The 25,735-nt window shown below is 38.2% G+C and overlaps 4 protein-coding genes and 1 long non-coding RNA gene across 5 annotated transcripts in view; 3 read left to right on the forward strand and 2 right to left on the reverse strand.

Moving 5' to 3' along the window:
• The first annotated feature begins 328 nt into the window (after positions 1 to 328).
• LOC113471184 (rRNA methyltransferase 3A, mitochondrial-like) lies at positions 329 to 2,523 on the forward strand. The gene is made up of 3 exons (XM_026830127.1): positions 329 to 1,153; positions 2,103 to 2,380; positions 2,516 to 2,523. Exons 1-3 carry the CDS (start codon positions 642 to 644, stop codon positions 2,521 to 2,523), a joined length of 798 nt encoding a protein of 265 aa, XP_026685928.1. The 5' UTR covers positions 329 to 641.
• A 31-nt stretch (positions 2,524 to 2,554) lies between these two features.
• On the reverse strand, positions 2,555 to 12,533 carry LOC103518270 (nucleolar GTP-binding protein 2-like). Its single transcript, XM_026830129.1, has 7 exons — positions 12,395 to 12,533; positions 11,599 to 11,796; positions 9,745 to 10,712; positions 8,016 to 8,334; positions 4,007 to 4,413; positions 3,819 to 3,860; positions 2,555 to 2,659 (listed from the first exon to the last, which is right to left on the reverse strand). Exons 2-7 carry the CDS (start codon positions 11,780 to 11,782, stop codon positions 2,555 to 2,557), a joined length of 2,025 nt encoding a protein of 674 aa, XP_026685930.1. The 5' UTR covers positions 11,783 to 11,796; positions 12,395 to 12,533.
• On the forward strand, positions 4,553 to 5,484 carry LOC113471183. The gene is made up of 2 exons (XR_003393980.1): positions 4,553 to 4,814; positions 5,344 to 5,484. It is a non-coding gene; the product is annotated as an uncharacterized LOC113471183 (long non-coding RNA).
• A 785-nt stretch (positions 12,534 to 13,318) lies between the features above and the next one.
• LOC103518272 (nucleolar GTP-binding protein 2-like) lies at positions 13,319 to 15,057 on the reverse strand. Its single transcript, XM_026830130.1, has 3 exons — positions 15,026 to 15,057; positions 13,768 to 14,164; positions 13,319 to 13,612 (listed from the first exon to the last, which is right to left on the reverse strand). The coding sequence occupies exons 1-3, from the start codon at positions 15,055 to 15,057 to the stop codon at positions 13,544 to 13,546; spliced, it is 498 nt and encodes a 165-aa protein (XP_026685931.1). The 3' UTR covers positions 13,319 to 13,543.
• Positions 15,058 to 24,115: 9,058 nt separating this feature from the next.
• Positions 24,116 to 25,735, forward strand: part of LOC103518273 (netrin-1) — a gene marked incomplete at its 3' end in the record, with an annotated part of 17,597 nt that continues 15,977 nt past the window's right edge. The window contains exon 1 of the mRNA XM_026830131.1: positions 24,116 to 24,594. Coding sequence (XP_026685932.1) covers positions 24,222 to 24,594 — 373 coding nt within the window. The remainder of the gene's footprint in view (positions 24,595 to 25,735) is intronic.

Below are 25,735 nucleotides of genomic sequence, written 5' to 3' on the forward strand. Positions count from 1 at the left end.
GAAGCGAATACAATAGTCCGTCCCTTATACCTTTTTATTACTATTGTAATAATAAAGGAAGGACGGACTAAAAAGAAACTTATCTGATTAAGTTAAAGTTGGCTTTGAGCGGGAATCGAACCCGCGACCTAGCACTAACGAGACGCTCTACCTTCCAAGAAAAATAGAATGATTTCTAGATACTCACTTTCACGATGATCTGAAAACTTTTGTGGAACAGGCCCCAGCTTCGTGTGAGCGGAAAAGTGGGTCGTGTAAACGCGTCTTTTTATGTAAACAATCGAGTTGGCGGCAAATTTTGAATTTTTGAAATTTGATAAAATTCAAACTGCATGCTGAGAGCGCCGATTTTTGATCTTTTTCTCCTCACATCTTCTTATCAGCGATAACTTATCAGTGGCTTATCAGTGCTGTGTTACATTATTTTCTCCTATTCTAATGATATTGTGGGACACCTTATTCTTGTAGCAGGCTAGAAGCTAGAAAGTTGATGAAACACCCAAGTGTGCCCAACAGTGAACAAAACTTGCCTTTGGAATAGGAAATGCTCAAGTGAACTTTGCCTGGTGAGTTTACTTTTGTCTGATTGAATCTTGGTTACATATTACTTCTACAACATCCAAGGCCAAGCTCCCCAATACATGGTATCCCATTGTAACTTGAAAATGTTCACAACAAAATTAACCACATTCAGAACCCTGTTGTATTGCAATACCCTCAAAACAGAGCTCATTAAACCATACATCTTATGTAAACATTTAACATCCAGACCATACAGCTCGGATTCTAAATATGATAAAAACCACAGAAGAACCAACTCGGACAATCAAGAAGACAATGAACTGCCAAAAAATATTCAGGAAACATTCAAGAAAATCAATGATGAATTTTTCAACATGCCTGTATCAGATCCTTACTCGATAAACAGTGTGATTGATGAGAACACTTTGAAACGATACGAAGACATTACAAGTGAATATGTGAAGCAGCAGAGAGAGCAGGAAGATATTGCAGCCATTGCTTTTGGCGGGGAAGATGAACAAGAAAGGAAAACGGGTAAAGGACAAACAGGTCAGACTCAAAAGAAAAAGAAGAAAAAGAATAGTAAACCAAATAGAGAGCATAAGGAAAGCAAAGCTGACAAACTGTTGAAGTGAGTATTACTAAGGGTTCATTGAACTGTAGATTCTACTCTGAAAAATCCCTGCTTACTATTCAATAATTAGGTAGGTACCTAAATCAGATACACCCTATAGAGGAGAAAGTCAGCCGAGTGTTTACAAGGCAGATTCCCTCCAACCACACCCTATAGAGGAGAAAGTCCGCCGAGTGTTTACAAGGCAGATTCCCTCCAACCTAACTAGGCTGGCTAAAGGCCTGGTTAGGTAGAATAGAATAGAATACACCCTGTTTATACTGCTAGAATGAGACTGAAAAGTCCATTTATTCCCACAGTCTGAACGAGGTCGTATTTGGCAGGTAGGAAAAAGGTAGAACTTATTTAAAATATTTATTTTCTCTTCTTTTTTCCAGTGTACTCGATAAACAGTGTAATTGATGAGAACACTTTGAAACGATACGAAGACATTACAAGTGAATATGTGAAGCAGCAGAGAGAGCAGGAAGATATTGCAGCCATTGCTTTTGGTGGGGAAGATGAACAAGAAAGGAAAACGGGTAAAGGACAAACAGGTCAGACCCAAAAGAAGAAGAAGAAGAAAAAGAGTAGTAAACCAAATAGAGAGCATAAGGAAAGCAAAGCTGACAAACTGTTGAAGTGAGTATTACTAAGGGTTCATTGAACTGTAGATTCTACTCTGAAAAATCCCTGCTTACTATTCAATAATTAGGTAGGTACCTAAATCAGATACACCCTATAGAGGAGAAAGTCAGCCGAGTGTTTACAAGGCAGATTCCCTCCAACCTAACTAGGCTGGCTAAAGGCCTGGTTAAGTAGAATAGAATAGAATACACCCTGTTTATACTGCTAGAATGAGACTGAAAAGTCCCTTTATTCCCACAGTCTGAACAAGGTCGTATTTGGCAGGTAGGAAAAAGCTAGAACTTATTTAAAATATTTATTTTCTCTCCTTTTTTTCCAGTGAAGTAATGGTGTACATGAAATCTCGTAAACAGCGGGAGAAGAAAGGTTGGCTCATGCTCGAAGGAAAGCGTATTCTCATTGACGCTCTGAAGGCAAATCTGAAACTGAAAATGGTGTTTTTCAGTCAATGGGACATCTTGAAGGAATTGCCATTACCCAAGGATGTACCTCAGCATCGGGTGGACTATAAGAACATTCAGCTGTGGTCTGATTTGGTGACTCCTCCAGGAATTATAGGTATGTCATCAACTGAATGGGGGATAGAGCCAGTTGCCAGTAGGTGCCCCCTTTTAAATGTCCAAAGGTGGTCAGGAAAAAAAGGTGTGTATGTGGTTTTTATTTATTTATTTTATTATTGTTACCAAAGTTTGCTCTTACTGAAGGTAAACCAGATTTAAGCAAATTTGTTAGGCGTCTAAATGGGAGATTTTCTTTGGCATAATGTGCTGCTCACTGTTTGAGAGGTGCTCTCAGCCTCATGAGACCAAGTGATTTAGGAGCTGGCTTCAATGTGCAAATTCTTTTCCTCCCCCTCCTTTTCTCGTCTTTATCACTCTGTATTTAGAGCAGTTTGTAAAATAAAAATAGAAACTAAGATTTCATTTCATTTTAATTTCTTCTTCTTCCAGAAACTCACAAGTGGGAACGGGGTCTTATCGTCCCGAAAGTGAAGAAAAAAGGAGGACAGGATAAGAGAAAGCCAGCCGTTCCGAGAACGAACCTTTTCGGTTTAGGATAAAGTTCGCCCTGGGCGGGAATCGAACCCGCGGCCCAGCGCTTACGAGAAAGCCGTTCGTACCGAGAACGAACCTTAAAATATTGTTTAGAATGAAGTTCGCCCTAGGTGGGCATTGAACCTGTGAAAGGTAATAAACCTTTTCTCATGACAACCAGCAGTACCCCAGTAAAATATTGTATGAAAGAAAGAAATTTCCTAAAAGGACAAACGAAATCAACTGCTAGTCAAATTTCATTTTATTTCGAAAGAGTTATGAAATTATTTAATTTAAGGCTTAGCCCAATTTTGTTTATTTAGAGTAGCTAGATGATAATAATAAGAAAATAAAATATTATGTTTATGTAAAAATAATATAGGTACCTATTTATGAATGATTTACCGAGCATTATCTGAATGTTTTTATTTATTTATTTATTTACCTACGATATCTACCTATACCTATATCTAGGTACATTTTTTAGTCCGTCCTTCCTTTATTATTAAAATAGTAATAAAAAAGTATAAGGGACGGACTATTGTATTTGCTTCGGTGTCTGTCACTCTGTCGGTCGGTCGGTCTGTCTGTCTGTCTGTCCCCATAGAAGGACTTATCCAAACCGGGTCGACCTATATATCAAATTAAATGTCTTTTTACCAGGAACACGAAAATGGTGGTGCAAATTTTGTCCAGAGAACCATAAAGCCAAAAATCCAAAAAAACTGGTTTTTGGGGGATTTTTTTCACATTTTCTCACACAAATGAGCTCTGATCTCGAAATTTGTCGCGACGACCTATGAACTCAAAGCGAGAAAGTTTTAGATAACACTTCCGTATTTTGGCACTAAAAACTGACCATCGAAAATTTGACCCGATTACATAAGGAAAGTAATATTACTTTCCTTCCTATAAGATAAGGAAAATAACAAGCTGGGTCCGTCCCTCCGGGAATTTTTTAGCCCGTAGTTTATTCGATCGTGATTAGAGAAAATCAGCACTGATTCAACCAGTTTGCCCTTGGCTTTCTTTGCAGCCTTGGCCTTCTTCCCTTCGACAGCTTCCAGTTTCCGTTTCTTCTTGTCCTGTTTGTCCCCGCTGGACACTTCTCCTTTGAGTTGACCGTCCAATTCGTCATCACTGACATCATTTTCGTCATCGTCTTCGCTATATTCCGGATCAGAACGGCCTTCTTCCCTTCGACAGCTTCCAGTTTCCGTTTCTTCTTGTCCTGTTTGTCCCCACTGGACACTTCTCCTTTGAGTTGATCGTCCAATTCGTCATCACTGACATCATTTTCGTCATCGTCTTCGCTATATTCCGGATCAGAACCGTCCGAGTCTTCTCCATCGGTGAGAATCTCTCTGAGATCTTCCTTCGGGTAATCAACAAGGACTCGGATTTTCTTGAAGTTCTGCCGGATGTTGTTCTTGGCGTTTTGGTTCTCGGTCTTTTCATCTTTGCCAGTTGGGGTGTCTTTTGCAACTCCATCTGTGGCTTTTGCAGGTGTTGTTTCCTTTGAAGTTCCAGTTGTGTCTTTTGCAGCTTCATCTGTCGTGTCGTTTGAGGCATCTCCTGCTGCAGTTGTGTCTTTAGATTCTGTGTTAGCTTCTTTGTCTGCTTCTCCCTGTTTGCTCAGCGGCACTTCAAACCCTTCCGGAACGGTATAATACGGCATTTTTTATGTAAACAATCGAGTTGGCGGCAAATTTTGAAATTTGATAAAATTCAAACTCTGCATGCTGAGAGCGCCGATTTTTGATCTTTTTCAGTTTTTCTCCTCATATCTTATCAGCTTATCACTGATAACTTATCAGTGGCTAATCAGTTAGATAATCTTCTGTGTTACATTATTTTCTCCTTGTTCTAATGATATTGTGGGACACCTTATTCTTGTAACAGGATAGAAGCTAGAGAGTTGGTGAAACACCCAAGTGTGCCCAACAGTGAACAAAACTTGCCTTGGGAAAAGGAAATGCTCAAGTGAACTTTGCCTGGTGAGTTTACTTTTGTCTGATTGAATCTTGGTTACATATTACCCCAGTGTTGGTGTTGAAATGCTCTTTGGGTCTATCTTTATTGTTGCAAGCACATATACCTACATGAATAACACCTAAAAATAGACCAACCCAAAGACAGCATGGAGAAAAGACCCAAGATATTAGTCCCCGTGACTTCTGCATAATTACCAAATGCTCTTTGGGTCTATCTTTATCTTTGCAAGCACATATACCTACATGAATAACACCTAAAAATAGACCAACCCAAAGACAGCATGGAGAAAAGACCCAAGATATTAGTCCCCTCTTCATTTTATTGTTACATTTAATCTAATTGGACTAAGCAAGTTCAAAAGTGTTGACTGAAAATGCCAAGCCCACTCGAGTGGGAAAAGGTAAAGAAGAAGAAGAAGAAGAAGAAGAAGAAGAAGAAGAAGAAGAAGAAGAAGAAGAAGAAGAAGAAGGAGGAAAAGAGGACTAAGCAAGTTCAAACAAATTGATTTTTTTTTTTTGTGGTTTATTTCAGGTCTTCTACAACATCCAAGGATAAGCTCCCCAATACATGGTATCCCATTGAAACTTGAAAATGTTCACAACAAAATTAACCACATTCAGAACCCTGTTGTATTCCAATACCTTCAAAACAGAGCTCATTAAACCATACATCTTATGTAAACATTTAACATTCAGACCATACAGCTCGGATTCTAAATATGATAAAAACCACAGAAGAACCAACTCGGACAATCAAGAAGACAATATGATGTTTTTTGTTTATTTTTCGGTATTTACCCACCCTGGGGATGGATAAATACCCGGGTAAATACCCAATATTTATTTACCCACCCAGTGGGTATTTACCCACGACCCATCACTATACACGAGACAAGTACGACTCTCCAATCAAACGGAATGACGTTTTTGATATACCAACGTGCGAAGTGTGAAATTTTAGGAACAGGAACCAAACCTACCAAGTCGTACCTACGTCATCAATGTTTCGTCTTTCTCACAACCTTAGATATCTTTTCCCAATTCTTAATTCTTCATTTAGTTGGTCCTGTTGAGTGCCTCTCTACTCAATATCTTGGGAAGCAAGGTCCAACCTTCGAAGTGATCAATGTTCCTTCATCAGTGCTTCTTCTTCCTCACTACCTTAGGCACTTTCCTCTCCCGGTTCCTATTCTTCACGTTGGACACCTCATAGAAGTGGGTTCGAATCCCAACCCAGGCATGGTTTCTATACATATTTTTAATTGAGAATTGGAACTAACTGGACTGGAGTATTGTTGAACGCCGGTTTACACGAGACAAGTACGACTCCCCAATCAAACGGAATGACGTTTTTGATATACCAACGTGCGAAGTGTGAAATTTGAGGAATAGGAACCAAACCTACCAAGTCGTACCTACGTCATCAATGTTTCGTCTTTCTCACAACCTTAGATATCTTTTCCCAATTCTTACGATGAATTTTTCAACATACCCGTATCAGATCCTTACTCGATAAACAGTGTAATTGATGAGAACACTTTGAAACGATACGAAGACATTACAAGTGAATATGTGAAGCAGCAGAGAGAGCAGGAAGATATTGCAGCCATTGCTTTTGGCGGGGAAGATGAACAAGAAAGGAAAACGGGCAAAGGACAAACAGGTCAGACCCAAAAGGAGAAGAAGAAGAAAAAGAATAGTAAACCAAATAGAGAGCATAAGGAAAGCAAAGCTGACAAACTGTTGAAGTGAGTATTACTAAGGGTTCATTAAACTGTAGATTCTACTCTGAAAAATCCCTGCTTACTCTTCAATAATTAGGTACTTATAAATCAGATACACTCTATAGAGGAGAAAGTCAGCCGAGTGTTTACAAGGCAGATTCCCTCTAACCTAACTAGGCTGGCTAAAGGCCTGGTTAGGTAGAATAGAATAGAATAGAATACACCCTCTTTATACTGCTAGAATGAGACTGAAAAGTCCCTTTTAGAATAGAATACACCCTCTTTATACTGCTAGAATGAGACTGAAAAGTCCCTTTATTCCCACAGTCTGAACGAGGTCGTATTTGGCAGGTAGGAAAAAGGTAGAACTTATTTAAAATATTTATTTTTTCTCCTTTTTCCAGTGAAGTAATGGTGTACATGAAATCTCGTAAACAGCGGGAGAAGAAAGGTTGGCTCATGCTCGAAGGAAAGCGTATTCTCATTGATGCCCTGAAAGCAAATCTGAAACTAAAGATGGTCTTCTTCAGTCAGTGGGATATCTTGAAGGAATTGCCATTACCCGAGGATGTACCTCAGCATCGGGTGGACTATAAGAACATTCAGCTGTGGTCTGATTTGGTGACGCCTCCAGGAATTATAGGTATGTCATCAACTAAAGGGGGGATTGAGTCAGTTGCCAGTAGGTGCCCCCTTTTAAATGTCCAAAGGTGGTCAGGAAAAAAGGTGTGTATGCAGTTTTTATTTATTTATTTTATTATTGTTACTAAAGTTTGCTCTTACTGAAGATAAACCAGATTTAAGCAAATTTGTGAGGCGTCTAAATGGGAAATTTTCTTTGGCATAATGTGCTGCTCACAGTTTGAGAGGTGCTCTCAGCCTCATGAGATCAAGTGATTTAGGAGCTGTCTTCAATGTGCAAATTCTTTTCCTTCTCTCGTCTTTATCACTCTGTATTTAGAGCAGTTTGTAAAATAAAAATAGAAACTAAGATTTTATTTTATTTTAATTTCTTCTTCTTCTTCTTCTTCCAGGCATTTTCGAGTTGCCCGCCCATCCCATAGCGTCGATAGACCCTGCCTCTCTACCACTCAACATCGTCTGTGATAACATCCGAGATCCGGGAAACATGGGGTCCATATTGCGAGTATGCGCGGCTGTGGGTGCCAGACAAGTGGTGTGCTCGCGCGGCTGTGTAGATATCTACGATAATAAAGTTATACGAGCCGCCGCAGGTAAAACTATGAAAAAAATCAAAAATCTTTCATAAAACTCCAAAAATCCGACTTTGGCTTTGTTTAGACCGAGTCAGCCTAGGTAGCCTGGGCGGTAACACGTCTGCCTTGTAAGTGCTAGCTCGCAAGTTCCATTCATGTACGGGGAGAAATGTATTCTACGCCTAAAAAGATACTGTTCGACCTGGAAACGGTTGACTTTCTTCTATCCTGTCCTCGCTCTATCGCTGCAGTTGTATCTTTAGATTCTGTGTTAGCTTCTTTGTCTGCTTCTCCCTGTTTGCTCAGCGGCACTTCAAACCCTTCCGGAACGGTATAATACGGCAACTTCCCTCGCTGCCAGTCATTGAGCACCATCTTAGCGCTGGCCGTTATCACAGGTTCTCCCTTCTTCTTGATCTTGCCCCACTTGAACGCCAGCTTCTTCAGGAAATCTTCGGTGTCTTCCCACTCATCTATGCCGTAAGTTTTGACGAGATGGACCTTTTTGATTCTCTCCAGTACAGCGTCTATGTATTGAACTGGGTCATCTATGTTCTCTACACGGACGACGCCACGGAGTACCTGAAATAGAGAGGAGGAAAGTTAGTTACAAGATTTGACCCTAATAACAGAGACCTCAAAGTCAAGGATGAGAAAAATCGCGCAAACCAAAGTAGTGATAATAAAACACTAGTACTATGACCTACCACGTTGAATGCTCCAGTTTCCCAAGGATCACTTAAGTGAGGCAACGTAGCGCATGCGGCCGAACGGAGGGTAAAACCTCGTCACTAAAAACCTTAGCAGTGACGTTAAACCTCTCTAAAGTAACATAGTAGCACATCTGCTTTGTAAGCGCTAGGCCGCGGGTTCGATTCCCGCCCGGGGTGGATTTTATATTAGTTACAAGATTTGACCCTGATAACAGAGACCTCAAAGTCAAGGATAAGAAAAATCGCGCAAACCAAATTAGTGATAATAAAACACTACTACTATGACTTACCACGTTGAATGCTCCAGTTTCCCAAGGATCACTTAAGTGAGGCAACGTAGCGCATGCGGTCGAACGGAGAGTAAAACCTCGTCACTAAAAAACTTAGCAGTGACGTTAAACCTCTCTAAAGCAACATAGTAGCACATCTGCTTTGTAAGCGCTAGACCGCGGGTTCGATTCCCACCCAGGGTGGATTTTATCCTGAAGGGATAAGGTTTGTTCTCGAAACGTTTGGCTTTCTCCTATCCTGCCTTTCTTCTCTCTTTGCTTTCGGGATGATAAGACCTCAGTAGTTACAATTCTCTCTATCAAACCTCTAGAAGAAAATTTCATTAAATCATGAAATAGGTATGTCCACCAGTAAATTCCAATAATGTCGATGAAGAATCGAACCCGTCTTCCGCCGTACAAGGCCATGTGATGACCACCAGGCTCAGGAGACAAAGTGGTTAATTCTGCTCTTTTCTGTTGTTGTTGTTTTCAAATGTCGGGAATTTGGCCATTAGGTCATTCTCCCACAAATTTTACTTTTGTGCCCTTTTGATTCCCAGGCTAGCCTAGTTAGTTTAGTTGGTAGTGCATCTGCCTTGTAAGCGCTAGGCCGCGGGCTCGATTCCCGCCCGGGGCGGATTCTATCCTGATGGGATAATGTTCGTTCTCGGAATGGCTGGCTTTCTCCTATCCTGTCTTCCTTCTCTCTTCGATTTCGGGACGATAAGACCATAGCAGTTACAGTTCCCTCTGTCAAACCTCTTTAAAAAAAAGGAGAATTCACCTGTAGGCACCCTTCCAGATACCAATAATGCAAACCGTTGCTTAGCTTGAAAAAATTGATTCCCAGGCGCTCACTTCAACTGCCACATCACCCGAGAAGTCAACTGGTCAGATATACATGGACTATTGCAAGATACACATGTACTGTTAGCTGACAATCAAACTCCATCCAACCCTTAGGTAACTTTTAAATATCAAAATAAAATTACAAATGACAAAGTTACCTTTTCTGTGTCTGTCTCCACGTTGGTCATATCGTACACCACACCGGGACAGTCAATCAGGTAGATTCTCCTCATGAGGGTGATATACTGCCACACTTTGGTTTCCCCCGGGACAGGCGCGGTTTTACACACTTTCTTATTCCTCAGGGCGTTGATGATACTACTCTTCCCAACGTTCGGGTACCCAATGAACCCAACACTGATTTGTTTCCGTTCTGTGTGAAGTTTACTGAACTGACGGAGGAGGTTGATGATGGATCCTTTCCCGAAAGGGTGTGTCATAGATGCGTGAAATGCAATGGTTGGGTATTCCTTACTTAGAATGGCAACCCAACGCTGTGTCACCCAGATAGGAACTAAGTCTACCTTGTTTAAGATGAAGAACAGATGTTTGTGTGGTTTCTCCCGACGTAGGAAGTTCTCAATGTGAGCACACCGTGTCCCCATGGGGTCTCGGACATCGAGGACATACACAACAACATCAGAAGAGTCAATGACCTTGTACAGTTCACCCCAGATACGTTTACTTTGGCCGGCTGCCATCACCCAGTCTCTCGGTGCATCGGTCACTCCTCCGTTGTCTCGTACAATGTCAAAATCCTTCTCCTCTTTGTAATTCTCATTGCTGGTCTGCACCAAAGCGGCGAGCTCACTTTCATTTGTAATACTCAAGTTGGCCTTCTTCCTTTGTTTCTTTTTCCCGAAGACACTCTCATAGCTTTCCGTATCCAATACATGGACCCTCTCATGTTTCCTCACTTCATTGAGCAGGGTAATTGGGAGGTTTGTAGGTTTCATGATGACATCGTAAGGGTTTTTGATGGCCTTCCCGAATTCTTCTTGGAATTTTTGGAGTGAGTTTTGTGAGATGACACGAGTGTTGTCAAACCACTTACGGTTGGGTTCAACACGGGATTGTGTGCCTGATGGAACCCAGCCTTGGAATGGAGCTGGGTGAATGATTTTACCTGCAAGGTGAAGAAAAAGAAAAATTATTAGTGTTAAGTTTTAAACATGATTGTTCTGGTGGTAATAGCATGTTGAATTCAACAGTCCCCATAGATCACTTAGGTTAAGAAATATTGTGTGTGGTTGGTGACTGGATAGTTGACCACTAAGGATACTGCATGCTCCTGGCTTTTCACAGCCCCACTCAGAATGGGTGAGGTTTGTGAGAGTAGGCCTCTACTCAAGTTTGTCACTGAAGAGCAAGAAAAATCATTAGTTTCAAACATAATTGTCCCAGTGGCAATAGCATGTTGAATACAAGTTTCCATAGATCACTTAGGATAAGCAATATTGTGTGAGGTTGGTAACTGGATAGGTGACCAAACTAAGATACCACATGCTCTTGGTTTTTCCCGGCCCCACTCAGAATGAGTGAGGCTCTTGTGAGTAGGCCTCAAGCTTGTTACTGAAAGAGTAAACCTCACATCACTAAAAATGTAAAAACTTTTTATCACCTCATTAGCAGGAAAAAGTTTTGGAAGCCCCACTCAGAATGAGTGAGGCTCTTGTGAGTAGACCTCAAGCTTGTTACTGAAAGAGTAAACCTCACATCACTAAAAATGTAAAAACTTTTTATCACCTCATTAGCAGGAAAAAGTTTTGGACAGTGGGGATATGAACAACACTGCATATACCATTTTCACTTGAACAAACACTCAAGTTAATCAATGGTTACTAAATGGATGGGTGACTCTGACGGTTTATTATACTATTGCTGACAGTGCTGACTATCGTGGGGTGCACTTGAGAAAAGGTTTGACTTTTAATTTTTTCAAGAATTCTAGATAAATATAATTATGTCCTGTCAAGTTGTATTTGTCTATCATTTCTCAAAATAAAATTTACCTGTTTTATCTCTTTTTGCCTTGAAACATCTGTACATTTGCAACCGTCGGATTGTTGCTTTGGTACGGGGCTTGGCTACACCCTTCAATCCTTCTGTCGGACGGTCAGGATTCATACTGTGGGGTGCCCGATTGATACGCCCCTCTTTACGAGGGGCTTTGGTGCCTGAATTGGTTTTACCCATTTTGATGGGTTTACCTGAAAAGAGGAAAGAAACAATTCTTTGAGAAAATAATTGTCTGGTTAGGGAATACACATTATACAAAGAGTACATTCTAGTATGTGGTTCTGGGGCTAAAAATGGGGGAAATAAGAGACAAATCTAACCAGCTTACAGCTTACTTTATTTCATAGGATTCCAGTTCTGAACAGCTACAAATTAAGGAGTGCGGTAGCTATACACCAAGTCAAGAAAGTTTGACCGCTTCAATTCATTGATTCTATCTGGACGGGAATGTTATGGGATTCCAGTAACTGGACTACCTACTGACCTCATGGGTAATAATGCAGAAGTCACGTCCGTGTAAAAGAAAAGCTCCTTTTTGTATTTAACCTAACCCTATAATAACACTGGTCACTGCTCATCTGTGCCAGGTCCTTTGGTAGTAATATTCCACAGACATGACTTCTGCACAAGTACCACCTCATGTGATCTAGGCATTATCTTTACTACACTTCTTGAAAGTTACAAGAACACCTGACCAAAAGGTAAGTTCCCTTGAGTGTTTTATCTGGTGAGTATCGGACACCGAGTACAGGTGTAGTTTATAACCAAGATGAAAATTAAAGGACTTACCTAGATATTGGTATATCTGACTTTATGTGGTATATCAGGCGTTATTTATGGCCCAATAACTTCTACTCCCATGCAGATTTACTTTTATTATCAGTAATTTTCTGATAAAGAAAAAAGAAAGAAAATTTTCAAATTTCCATGTGTAGAAAAACATAACCTACAAATCAAAAATGTAAACAAAATTGCGACACCGACAAGTGCTGCGCTCTGCGGAATTTCTCGTGGTTTTCTCGAACTATGTACTATCCAGGTTGTCCAACATGTAAATTTAATAAAAAAAAAAAAAAAAAATCAATTTTCCAATGTTCACTGTAAATTTCATATAATTTTCATCAATAAATCTTTTATCAAGCATTTTAAAATTTAAATACAAGTTCCTACCCACAAAAATTGAAAAAAAAAAAAAAAACTCCTTTAACAGGATTTTACCCCGCTCTATATTTTGTGAACAGGCCCCAAAGACTAGACGGCAAGGAAGAAGTGAGGTTAGGTTTTCAAAAAGATTTTCCAAAAATTGAAAAAATAGGTACCTAAAGTGTTGTTCTTTTTAAAAATCTTTATTAGAGTGTAGTGAATATGTCTTTGGAGGAGGGAGAACACCTACCATCAGACGGAAGGAGTCCGTCTCCGACATATAGATTTATCAATTATCACATGTGTTCATCTACTTGTTAATTTATTTCATGTGGAAATATCACGAATGTACCAGGGTTACCAGGGTACCAATGGATCACCGAAAGTAGCCTGCAATGTAAAATAATAGGTAAGGGTGTATAAGGCAAATTTTCCATGTATTTTCTCGTTTTTGGCACTGATTATGTCAATCCCAACCCAAGCATGGTTTCTATACATATTTTTAATTGAGAATTGGAACTAACTGGACTGGAGTATTATTGAGCGCCAGTTTACACGAGACAAGTACGATCCCCCAATCAAACGGAATGACGTTTTTGATATACCAACGTGCGAAGTGTGAAATTTTAGGAATAGGAACCAAACCTACCAAGTCGTACCTACGTCATCAATGTTTCGTCTTTCTCACAACCTTAGATATCTTTTCCCAATTCTTAATTTAGTTGGTCCTGTTGAGTGCCTCTCTACTCAATATCTTGGGAACCAAGGTCCAACCTTCGAAGTGATCAATGTTCATCAGTGCTTCTTCTTCCTCACTACCTTAGGCACTTTCCTCTCCCGGTTCCTATTCTTCACGTTGGACACCTCATAGAAGTCGCTACCTCTCTACTCAATATCTTGGGAACCAAGGTCCAACCTTCGAAGTGATCAATGTTCCTTCAATTCCTTCATCAGTGCTTCTTCTTCCTCACTACCTTAGGCACTTTCCTCTCCCGGTTCCTATTCTTCACGTTGGACACCTCATAGAAGTCGCTTCCAATCTTCGTCTTCCTCTGGCGTCTCAACAGCTTTCGCCTCTCCCTGCTCGGCAGACTCCTCAAATAGATCTCTTCCTTCTCCTCCTGTTGCCGCTGTCTCTCAGCCTCGGCATCACTGTCATCCGAGTCTGAACTTTCTTCATCTTCTTCGTTGAGGCTTTCAAGTTTGCCTCCCTTCTTTGATTTGCCTTCCACTGATTCATCCAGTTTGCCTTTGGCTTTCTTTGCAGCCTTCGCTTTTTTCCCTTCGACAGCTTCTAGTTTCCGTTTCTTCTTGTCCTGTTTTTCCCCACTGGACACTTCTCCTTTGAGTTGACCGTCCAATTCGTCATCACTGACATCATTTTCGTCATCGTCTTCGCTATATTCCGGATCAGAACTGGTCGTTGTAATATGGTTTTTGTGTTGTGTGAAAGGTTTTTTCCTCACTATATTAGTGTATAGAACTGCTAAGGTTTTCAGGTTTTCACAGTTATTGCACTGTATAACTGCTAAATGCCCAAGATTTCCAGTTATTGGGATTTTACCCTGCTAGCGACAAGCTACTCACATGAACTTCACCCAACCTGAGTGAGACCAGGGAAAGCCCGTAGCATGCGGTTGCACAGATCGTCCCTCATCCGGCTACAAACCACTGAAAAAAAAGTCCCCCTTTTGGGGCCCCCGCGAATGATCGAAGGTCCGGCTCAAAATGACCTTTTCTGCCAAATTTCATTTAAATCGGACAAATTGTTCTAGAGAGGCGAAAGAAACAGACGGACAAAATACTACTAAATGGGCCAGCAGCCAGCCTAATTCAGTTACCCTCCAGTGAGAAGCGCGTCTACCTTGTAAGAAGCGCTGTGGGCTGGGTTTGATTCACTCTGGGGCCGAACTTTTTACCTCGAACAAAAAAGGTTCGTTCTCGGAACGGCTGGCTTTCTTCTATCCTGTCCTCTCTTCCATTTCGGGACTACAAGAGGAATAATTATTTGAGGAAGTAATTGTCTGGTTAGGGAATACATATTATACAAAGCGTACAGTCTAGTATGTGGTTCTAGGGCTAAAAATAGGGGAAATAAGAGATAAATCTAACCAGCTTCCAGTTTACTATTTTTTCATAGGATTCCAGTTCTGAACAGCTACAAAGTAAGGAGTGCAGTAGTTATACACCAAGTCAAGAAAGTTTGACCGCTTCAATTTATTGATTCTAACTGGACGGGAATGTTAAGGGATTCCAGTAACTGGACTATCCACTGACCTCATGGGTAATAATGCAGAAGTCACATCCATGTAAAAGAAAAGCTCCTTTTTGTATTTAACCTAACCCTATAATAACACTGGTCACTGCTCATCTGTGCCAGGTCCTTTGGTAGTAATATTCCACAGACATGACTTCTGCACAAGTACCACCTAATAATAATAATATAATATTTTTTATTGTATTTTTTACCTTTCGGTGTTTACAAATTTTCTTAGACTATGCCTTAGAACTAAAACTTATATTATTAAATATACCTCATGTGATCTAGGCATTATCTTTACTACACTTCTTGAAAGTTACAAGAACACCTGACCAAAAGGTAAGTTCCCTTGAGTGTTTTATCTGGTGAGTATCGGACACCGAGTACAGGTGTAGTTTATAACCAAGATGAAAATTAAAGGACTTACCTAGATATTGGTATATCTGACTTTATGTGGTATATCAGGCGTTATTTATGGCCCAATAACTTCTACTCCCATGCAGATTTACTTTTATTATCAGTAATTTTCTGATAAAGAAAAAAGAAAGAAAATTTTCAAATTTCCATGTGTAGAAAAACATAACCTACAAATCAAAAATGTAAACAAAATTGCGACACCGACAGGTGCTGCGCTCTGCGGAATTTCTCGTGGTTTTCTCGAACTACGTACTATCCAGGTTGTCCAACATGTAAATTTAATAAAAAAAAAAAAATCAATTTTCCAATGTTCACTGTAATTTTCGTATAATTTTCATCAATAAATCTTTTATTAAGCATTTTAAAATTTAAATACAAGTTCCTACCCTCAAAAATTGAAAAAAAAACTCCTTTAACAGGATTTTACCCCGCTCTATATTTTGTGAACAGGCCCCAAAGACAAGACGGCAAGGAAGAAGTGAGGTTAGGTTTTCAAAAAGATTTTCCAAAAAATGAAAAAAATGGTTAATCATTATCATATTATCAACTAGCAGGTTACCCCTGCTTCGCCACGGTTTAGAATACCTAGGTACCTATTTTAGTAAAAGAAAAATTCTCCGTCAGTAGGAATCCTGACCAGAAAGAATATGCTACCGTTGCACTACGCGCTCCTCATTGGCATTGGCTTCGCACTTCGATAGAATATGGTCGCGCTGCGCGCTCCTTTGTTCACAAAATAAACTTTGTTAGTTCGTAATATTAGACTAAGTACCTAGGTACCTAAAGTGTTGTTCTTTTTAAAAAATCTTTATTAGAGTGTAGTGTGTAGTGAATATGTCTTTGGAGGAGGGAGAACACCTACCATCAGACGGAAGGAGTCCGTCTCCGACATATAGATTTATCACATGTGTTCATCTACTTGTTAATTTATTTCATGTGGAATTGTGGAAATATCACGAATGTACCAGGGTACCAATGGATCACTGAAAGTAGCCTGCAATGTAAAATAATAGGTAAGGGTGTATAAGGCAAATTTTCCATGTATTTTCTCGTTTTTGGCACTGATTATGTCAGAATACAGTCATGCAAACTAAGCAAACTTGCCTCTCTCTCCACTCTCTCCCTTTCTCTCCTATCTTTACTCCCTTCCCTCTTTCTCCTCCCTTCCTCTGGGTCAAAGTCTGCATTACCTTTTGTCCTCAAAAATGTGTCATGAATACAACTGTAAAGTATTTCATATTCACAGTAAAAAAAAAACTTTATAATACTTCATTATAACCTTTTATGTCCCACTGGGGTAATAAACATTTTTTTTATCTCAGGTCTGGTCGTTGTACTTTATAATACTTCATTATAACCTTTTATGTCCCACTGGGGTAATAAACATTTTTTTTATCTCAGGTCTGGTCGTTGTAATATGGTTTTTGTGTTGTGTGAAAGGTTTTTTCCTCGGTCTTTTTCATTCACACAATCTTTCCACAATCAATGGTAGGTCTTAGTCGTCAGCAAAAATAAATACATACCTAGCTCATAAAAAAACGCAGAATTTCTGACCGCCGCGCGTCGCGTCAAAGTCTGTCGAAAGAAAAATTGCCACACCATTTGTATTCCATCAACTCCTCGAAAACCGTAGGGGGTGATGCCCCCTAAAATAATAAATACCTACATAATACCGAACAGTGGCGTGTATGTATGGCGGCCATACAACTCAAAAGTTCACTCTAATGCCCATAAATATGGCATGTAATGTGATGGGACTTGGTAGACCTGCAGGTCTGGTCGTTGTAATATGGTTTTTGTGTTGTGTGAAAGGTTTTTTCGTCACTGTATACCTAGGTGTATAGAACTGCTAAGGTTTTCAGGCTTTCAGAGTTATTGCATTGTATAACTGATAAATGCCCAAGATTTCCAGTTATTGGGATTTTACCTCGAACAAAAAAGGTTCGTTCTCGGAACGGCTGGCTTTCTTCTATCCTGTCCTCTCTTCCATTTCGGGACTACAAGAGGAATAAGACCTCCGTTAATAATAATAATAAAAAAAAATCGAATAGATATGTATTACTTTCCTTCCTTTAGGTAAAAAAGTACGGAAAGTAAAAAGAAAGTAAAAATTACCGAATAAATTACTTTCCTTCCTACGTCCTATAGGATAAGAGAAGTTTAAAAGTCAAATAAAGAATAAAAAAAAAAAAAAAAAAAAACCATCGAGTAAAAAAAAAGTTAGTTTAGTTAGTACAAGATTTGACCCTAATAAAACAGAGACATCTGCTTTGTAAGCGCTAGGCCGCGGGTTCGATTCCCGCGCAAGACGGATTTTATCCTGAAGGGATAAGGTTTTTTCTTGGAACGGCTGGCTTTCTCCTATCCTGTCTTTCTTCTCTCTTTTCTTTCGGGATGAGAAGACCTCAGTAGTTACAATTCTCTCTATCAAACCTCTAGAAGAAAATTTCATTAAATCATGAAATAGGTATGTCCACCAGTAAATTCAAAAAAAATCGATTAGATATTACTTTCCTTCCTTTAGGTAAAAAAGTACGGAAAGTAAAAAGAAAGTAAAATTACCGAATAAAATACTTTCCTTCCTACGTCCTATAGGATAAGAGAAGTTTAAAAGTCAAATAAAAAATAAAATAAAAACCATCGAGTTAAAAATCAAAACTCAGACCTCAACTCCTTCGTTCAAAATCTTCACGTTTTATTGGTGGAGACGCCAGGTCTCGGACGAAGTTTGCGCGTCTTTTTCTCAACTAAATTCTCGTTCTCTCTTCTCTCGATCTTTTTTTCTCTCTCAAAACTCGGATCTCTATTCAACTCTATTGCTAATTTTATTTTTTATATTTTTATTATTTTATACGAGATCTTCGTGCTGAGAAGACTTGCGTTTGAGAGGTGCTTTTCGAAGTGAGAAATATTTTTGAAAAATTTACGTAAATATTTCGTGGATTGTCTTCCTAGTTGAGCGGTTTTGTGTGGTGGATTTTTTGGTTTGTGTGACTTTCTGACTTTTTTTAACTTTTTCGGTGAAACTTTTTACTTTCTTTTTCCTATAGGAAGAAGGAAAGTAATGTATTTTTGCTAGTTTTTTACCTTTGGATTTTTTAGTGCCCAATTTGTTTTGCGGTTACACAGTGACGGGGTTCTTTAATTTTTAACATCTTCTAATAATATTTTTAGATTTTCCTTTCATTTTTATGTTCTGCTAGCTTTGGATCTACAATTTTATTTATTTTTTACCTATATTTCTCCTAAAAAATTACCAAAAATTAGTGAATGTACTTATGGAGTCGTCTTGTTAGGTTCAGCATATTACCGTAAAATAAGTTAGGTAGGCCCTCTTTCTTTAAAAGCGTTCAATTACAAATTACGATCTTGAAATCAAGACGTACCTACCTACCTACCTAATGTACAAGAGTATGAAGTACCTACTTAATCTTTGCAAGAGTGCTTATTACAGGTGTTTTTAATTGCCTCTAATCGAGTTTGCTGTAAGCTCATTTAGGTACTTACCTTTCTCGATCTCTCAAAAGACGAAGAAATCCCTGATGGAGGTACCTACCTACTTACCTACCTACCTAACTAAAATAGAAAGTAAAAAATGAAATTGCTTTTTTTTGTAGAAAATGTTTTGATAATTTGAAAGCGAGTAACTGTCGTCGTCCCCCAATTTCATTGACATGATGTATTTTTCCATTGACAATTTCTGCTCAAAGAAGACTGAAAAGTCCCACTACTCCAACAGTATGAAGCTATTCTAGGTACATACTAGGTAATATTGTGGTCAAATTCTCAAATAGTGGTGTGATAAAACATCATACCTCGGTGGGGTTGATATTGAACCCAGGCCCTCCTGTTTATAGGGCTCTTTGTTGCTTCACTAGCGTCTTTGTTGCTTCACCACCAAGGAAGGCATTTAATCTCTTCAGAATAGGTTGAAAAAGATCTTTTCTCTGCAAAGTTGCATAGAATTGTATTGTTTTGTACAACGCTTATGGTACCTGAGATCAATCAATGTGATTTCTCAATTATTTAGCCTTAAGATACCATGTTGGTATATCCCTTTGGATTTTTTAGTGCCCAATTTGTTTTGCGGTTACAGTGACGTGGTTCTTTAATTTTTAACACCTTCTAATAATATTTTTAGATTTTCCTTTCATTTTTATATTCTGCTAGCTTTGGATCTACAATTTTATTTATTTATTTACCTATCTTTCTCCTAAAAAATTACCAAAAAATAGTGAATGTACTTATGGAGTTGTCTTGTTAGGTTCATCATACCATACCGTAACGTACCTAAGCCATCGTAAAATAAGTTAGGTAGGCCCTCTTTCTTTAAAAGCCTTCATTCGCAAATTACGATCTTGAAATCAAGACGTACCTACGTACCAAATGTACAAGAGTATCAAGCTATCAAGTACTAACTTAATCTTTGCAAGAGTGCTTATTACGGGTTGTTTTTAATTGCCTCTAATCGAGTTTGCTGTAAGCTCATTTAGGTACTTATCTTTCGGAACGAATTTTCAGTCCATGAGCTCTCCGATCTGGGCGATCTGTCACAGGCAATTAGACTTAGGTACTTCAATTAGGTACTTGTTTCTAATGGTGATCTAATTGGCCATTCAAGATCCAAGGCTGGGGATTAGATTTATTTTATCGTGCGTACTTACCTTTCGGAACGAATTTTCAGTCCATGAGCTCTCCGATCTGGGCGATCTGTTACAGGCAATTAGACTTAGGTACCTACTTCAATTAGGTACTTGTTTCTAATGGTGATCTAATTGGCCATTCAAGATCCAAGGCTGGGGATTAGATTTATTTTATCGTGCGTACCTACGATTAAGTGTTGAAAGACTTGAATTAAAGTCATACATGGGTTTTTATTTAGTGCTGGACGGCCTAATACTTAATAGGTAGTGTAGTGATTATATTTGTACTGCTGAAAAATGTAGATAATAATAATTATTAGATTTATTTTATCGTGCGTACGATTAAGTGTTGAAAGACTTGAATTAAAGTCATACATAGGTTTTTATTTAGTGCTGGACGGCCTAATACTTAATAGGTAGTGTAGTGATTATATTTGTACTTCTGAAAAATGTAGATAATAATAATAATAATAGTGCTTATTTATACTGCTCGCATAGGACTGAAAAGTCCCTTTACTCCAGCAGTAGGCTACTACTATTCTACCTAATGTACAAGAGTATCAAGTACTAACTTAATCTTTGCAAGAGTGCTTATTACAGGTGTTTTTAATTGCCTCTAATCGAGTTTGCTGTAAGCTCATTTAGGTTAGAGTGATTGGAAATTCTGATGTCCTTAGGTTCCAGCCTGATTGGATCTGAAGCTGTGTACAGTGTACCTGTACCTGTACCACACATAGTCGACTGCTGCAGTTACAGTTCCCTCTATTAAACCTCTTCAAGCCAGCCTAGTTAGCTTAGTTGGTAGTGCGTCTGCCTTGTAAGCGCTAGGCCGCGGGTTCGATTCCCGCCCCGGGCTGGTGGATTTTGATTTTTTTGGTTTGTGTGACTTTTTTAACTTTTTCGGTGAAACTTTTTACTTTCTTTTTCCTATAGGAAGAAGGAAAGTAATGTATTTTTGCTAGTTTTTTACGTAGTGTTTCTTTTTTTTATTATTATTATTATTATTATTATTTATTTTATTTTTGTTCGAGCTGAGATTGCAGAGAAAGCAAAACTGCCTACAAAGTACATGTGAATATTTTTATTAGAATTACTCATTTATTAATAATACTAATAACATAATGCGTCAATGTTCCAGACACTATATTTTCTGACTAAAGCCACAGCGTGTTCTTTGTCAAATTAGAATAAGATTGGAAATCACATAAAAATAATAAATTGGTCTACCACCTCCAGAAAAAATGGAACTAAAAAAAAAAGAGGTTTGATAGAGTTTGGCCTTATTAAAGAGTAATAGAGGTAACCACAGGTACCTACTTAAGAGATCTTATCGTCCTGATATCGAAGAGAAGGACAGGATAGGAGAAAGCCAGCCGTTCCGAGAACGAACCTTATCGGTTTAGGATAAAGCTCGCCTCGGATTGGAATGGAACCCGCGACCTAGCGCTTACAAGGCAGACGCGCTACCCTCCAAGATAACTAGGCTAAGGTAGGAAAAAGCCTTATGTAATGCATATATAATTTGTAGAGATGGAATAATAAAATTAGTACAGTACTTTTATTTATTCCTCTCTCTCACTCCCGTCAGAAAAAAAAAAAAAAAAAAAAAAAAAAAAATTTGTTTTTATCCGCGACAAGGCAGACGCGCTACCATCCAAGATAACTAGGCTAAGGTAGGAAAAAGCCTTATGTAATGCATATAATAATTTGTAGAGATAGAATAATAAAATTAGTACTGTGCTTTTATTTATTTACTTTGAAAATCAATTAGGTAGTCAATTCCTCTCTCTCGCTCCCGTCAGAAAAAAAAAAAAAAAAAAAAGAAACCTGGAAAAAACATAACGCTTTTGGGTATTTTTATTAATTAGTTCTTTACAGAACATTATTAGGTACATTTTATTTCAATTATGAGTGGAAATATCAGGGCGTTTTCAATTAATAATAACATGTATCTAGGTAACAAAAGTCTTTTATCTAATTCTAAAAAAAATTTCGTATCTCGGGGCCACTCCATTTTTTGCATTATTGATGGCAAAGTTCAAGTTAAAAAACATGGTACGAAAATAACATTCCGTTTCATATCACGTTTTTCGGTAGGGGACTTTGCTCTTGTATTTTTATTAATTAGTTCTTTACAGAACAATATTAGGTACCTACATTCTATTTTAATTTAGTGGAAATATCAGGGCGTTTTCAATTAATAATAACATGTATCTAGGTACCTACCTACCTACCGAAAGTCTTTTATCTAATTCAAAAAAAAAAAAATTCGTATCTCGGGGCCACTCCATTTTTTGCACTGTTGATGGCAAAGTTCAAGTTAAAAAACATGGTACGAAAATAACATTCCGTTTCATATCACGTTTTTCGGTAGGGGACTTTGCTCTTCTACTGTCTTCCAAAATACAAGTATGTATCTCTAAATTCTTTGCTGTAAATACATTAATACAAGTATCTCTAAATTCTTTGCTGTAGGTTTTCCCCCATCTTCTGACTTACCTCTTAAATAACAAAAGACCCTTTGGCGGTCTGCCTGTGTTATTATTATACCTACCTATTTGTAATTTTATTCACATAATAAGTACATATTTTTCATACATTTTTATTTATTTTATTTTTACACAATTTAGCTACATAGGCCATTTGCGGCAAATAAATAAGGTGACCTAGAGTTCTTTAGGAAGTTGTTCCTCTTTAGGAAACGCATCAGGACATCAATGGAATCAGGGTCGTTTTTAATCATACATTTTAATTCCTTGAAATCGGGTTTCTTTCGAAAGGCAAACTGACCTTTGTGGCGAAGGGAGAAAAACCTCCTTTATAGCAAGTTCGTCTTAAATCTAAAACAAGGTTTTTTGTTTTATGACACGTCATTTTTCATCGATATGATTTGATAAGAAAAATACAATTTTTATATGTGAGAGAGGGCAAAAAAGAGGAAGAGAGGGGAGAGGGGGAGGTGTGAGAGAGAGAGAGAGAGAGAGAGGGAAAGGGAGAGAGAGAGGGAGGGGAGGGTGAGAGAGAGATTGGAAAATGCTCTCTATCTTTTTTTCCTCGGGGAAAAATCATAAAAAGGTAGCAGGTAGCGACATTTCTTACAATTTCATTAAAGTTGTCAGTAAAATTTGACAGGTTCAGAAAAAGAGAGATCTTGAAATGGAAAGAATATAAAGTCAAATGAAATGAATATTCTTTATTGAGTGATAGAGAGAGGGAGAGAAAGGGAGAGAGAAAGAGAGAGAGAGAAAGAGAGAGAAAAGAGAGAGAGAGAGAAAAAGAGAGAGAGAGAAAGAGAATTGATTGAGAAAAAGATAAAAGAGAGGGAGTGAGAGAGTCAGAGAGGGAAGACAATAGAACATGAATATTGAATGTTCATTTTTTACTTTCTTTCATATCAATCATATATTTTCTTCTGTCTTTCTCTTCTCTCCGTCCCTACCTCCCTCTTCTCTCTTTCTCCCCTTCCTCTCTCTCTCTTTCTTTCCCCTTATCCATGCTTCGATCTCTCAAAAGACGAAGAAATCCCTGATGGAGGTACCTACCTAACTAAAGAAAATGAAATTGTTTTTTTTTTTTTTTTTTTTTTTTAATGAAAATGATTCTCATAAAAATATTCTATTATAAACATAAATTTTTGACAAACATTTTTGTGAATTTGTAAAAAAATCTCTCGTGAATTTGTTAACTGTGCCAATAAATAAAAAATATTCAATGAATAAAAAATATTTAAGTATGCATTTGAAAAATACTTAGATAACCTTTGAAGAAGGATTAAGTGCATCTAGGATTTTGATCTATCTTTGAGTACAATCTAGTCATCTTTTTATCTTTTGGTACCCCAATTGGGTTAAAGGGACCTAAGATAAACTAATTTCCCTCGAATAAAAATTAAAAAAAAAGAAACTTGATCGAATACTATAATTTTATTACATAAAACAAAAAAATAATCCCTTTTTTTCAATCAAATAACTAAGAAACAACCAATCAAAATTATAAACAATATATTTAAGTATCTCGATTAAATAAGTCCATAATAAATAAAGATATAAACAAATAAAAACAATACTTCCTCATTACTAGTATAGCTTTGCAATACTGTAGTAATAGAAAGTAATAAATAACTAATATCCTAATAATAATTAAAATCAAAATAATGCATTTCCTGAAACTTCTCTGTGTCCCGCTTCTCATCGGGGCGGTGTGCGGGGAAAAAATCGACCTCAACTCAGACCCCTGCTACGAAAACGGCCGGCCGCGGCGCTGCATCCCGGACTTCGTTAACGCGGCCTTCGGCCAGGAGGTCAAGGTCAACTCGGTGTGTGGCCTGGAATCGCCCGAGCGGTACTGCGATACGAGTGGGGCTTGTCATGTGTGCGATGCTGGCTCGCCGCGCGGCCGATTCCCGGCCGAATATCTGACGGATTTGAATAACCCGAGTAACGTGACGTGTTGGCGCTCCGAGGCGCAGACCAGTGTGAACTCGCTCTCGGCCTCACCTGATAATGTGACGCTGACGCTATCCTTGGGTAAATAATGTGCTTTATTATTGTTATTAATTAATTCATATTGTTCTAAATACTTGTAATACTATTCGTTCATTTGATTTGACCAGATCTTGATGCAATGAACCAGAATTGTTTATTTAAAAACCCCATGTTCTTGAACACAATTGCTCCATAATGCAGAGAGATTTATTGAAACCAACTCACGGCCTCACCTGATAATGTGACGCTGACGCTGTCCTTGGGTAAATAATGTGCTTTATTATTGTTATCAATTAATTAATATTGTTTTAAATACTTGTAATATTATCAGTTCATTTGATTTGACCAGATCTTGATGCAATGAACCAGAATTGTTTATTTAAAAACCCCATGTTCTTGAACACACTTGCTCCATAATGCAGAGAGATTTATTGAAACCATGGTGCATAGCTGCATAGGTATAGGTGAAAAACTGAAAAGTTGAAATGTTGAATGGACAATGTGACGCTGACGCTGTCCTTGGGTAAATAATGTGCTTTATTATTGTTATCAATTAATTAATATTGTTCTAAATACTTGTAATATTATTCGTTCATTTGATTTGACCAGATTTTGATGCAATGAACCAGAATTGTTTATTTAAAAACCCCATGTTCTTGAACACAATTGCTCCATAATGCAGAGAGATTTATTGAAACCATGGTGCATAGCTGCATAGGTATAGGTGAAAAACTGAAAAGTTGAAATGTTGAATAGAGTGATTGGAAATTCTGATGTCCTTAGGTTCCAGCCTGATTGGATCTTAAGCTGTGTACCTGCAGCTGTACACACACAGTCGACGGCCGCAGGTTATGAGACCTCAGCAGTTACAGTTCCCTCCATTAAACCTCTTCAAAGACCAATACTATTACTAGACTAGTAGTTATTGTTAGTTTGGTTTTTGGTATATACGTTCGCATGTTTGAATGTTCAAACATACAAGTTCAATTTCTTCAGATCTTTCAGACTCCTTTGTTCTCCTTTAATCTCGTTATCACGGTTTCTATATTTGTTTGCAAACGCTGCAAAATTTGCAGTGCAAACACAATCGCGTTATGCTAGGGCACATCTTGTTCATATTGTTCTGCTTTTGATTAATGTGCTGTATTGATTAAATAATAGTTAGCCCTTTGATGTACGAAAG

Source organism: Diaphorina citri, unplaced genomic scaffold, assembly GCF_000475195.1.
Source record: "Diaphorina citri unplaced genomic scaffold, Diaci psyllid genome assembly version 1.1 scaffold2138, whole genome shotgun sequence".
Taxonomy (NCBI): domain Eukaryota; kingdom Metazoa; phylum Arthropoda; class Insecta; order Hemiptera; family Psyllidae; genus Diaphorina; species Diaphorina citri.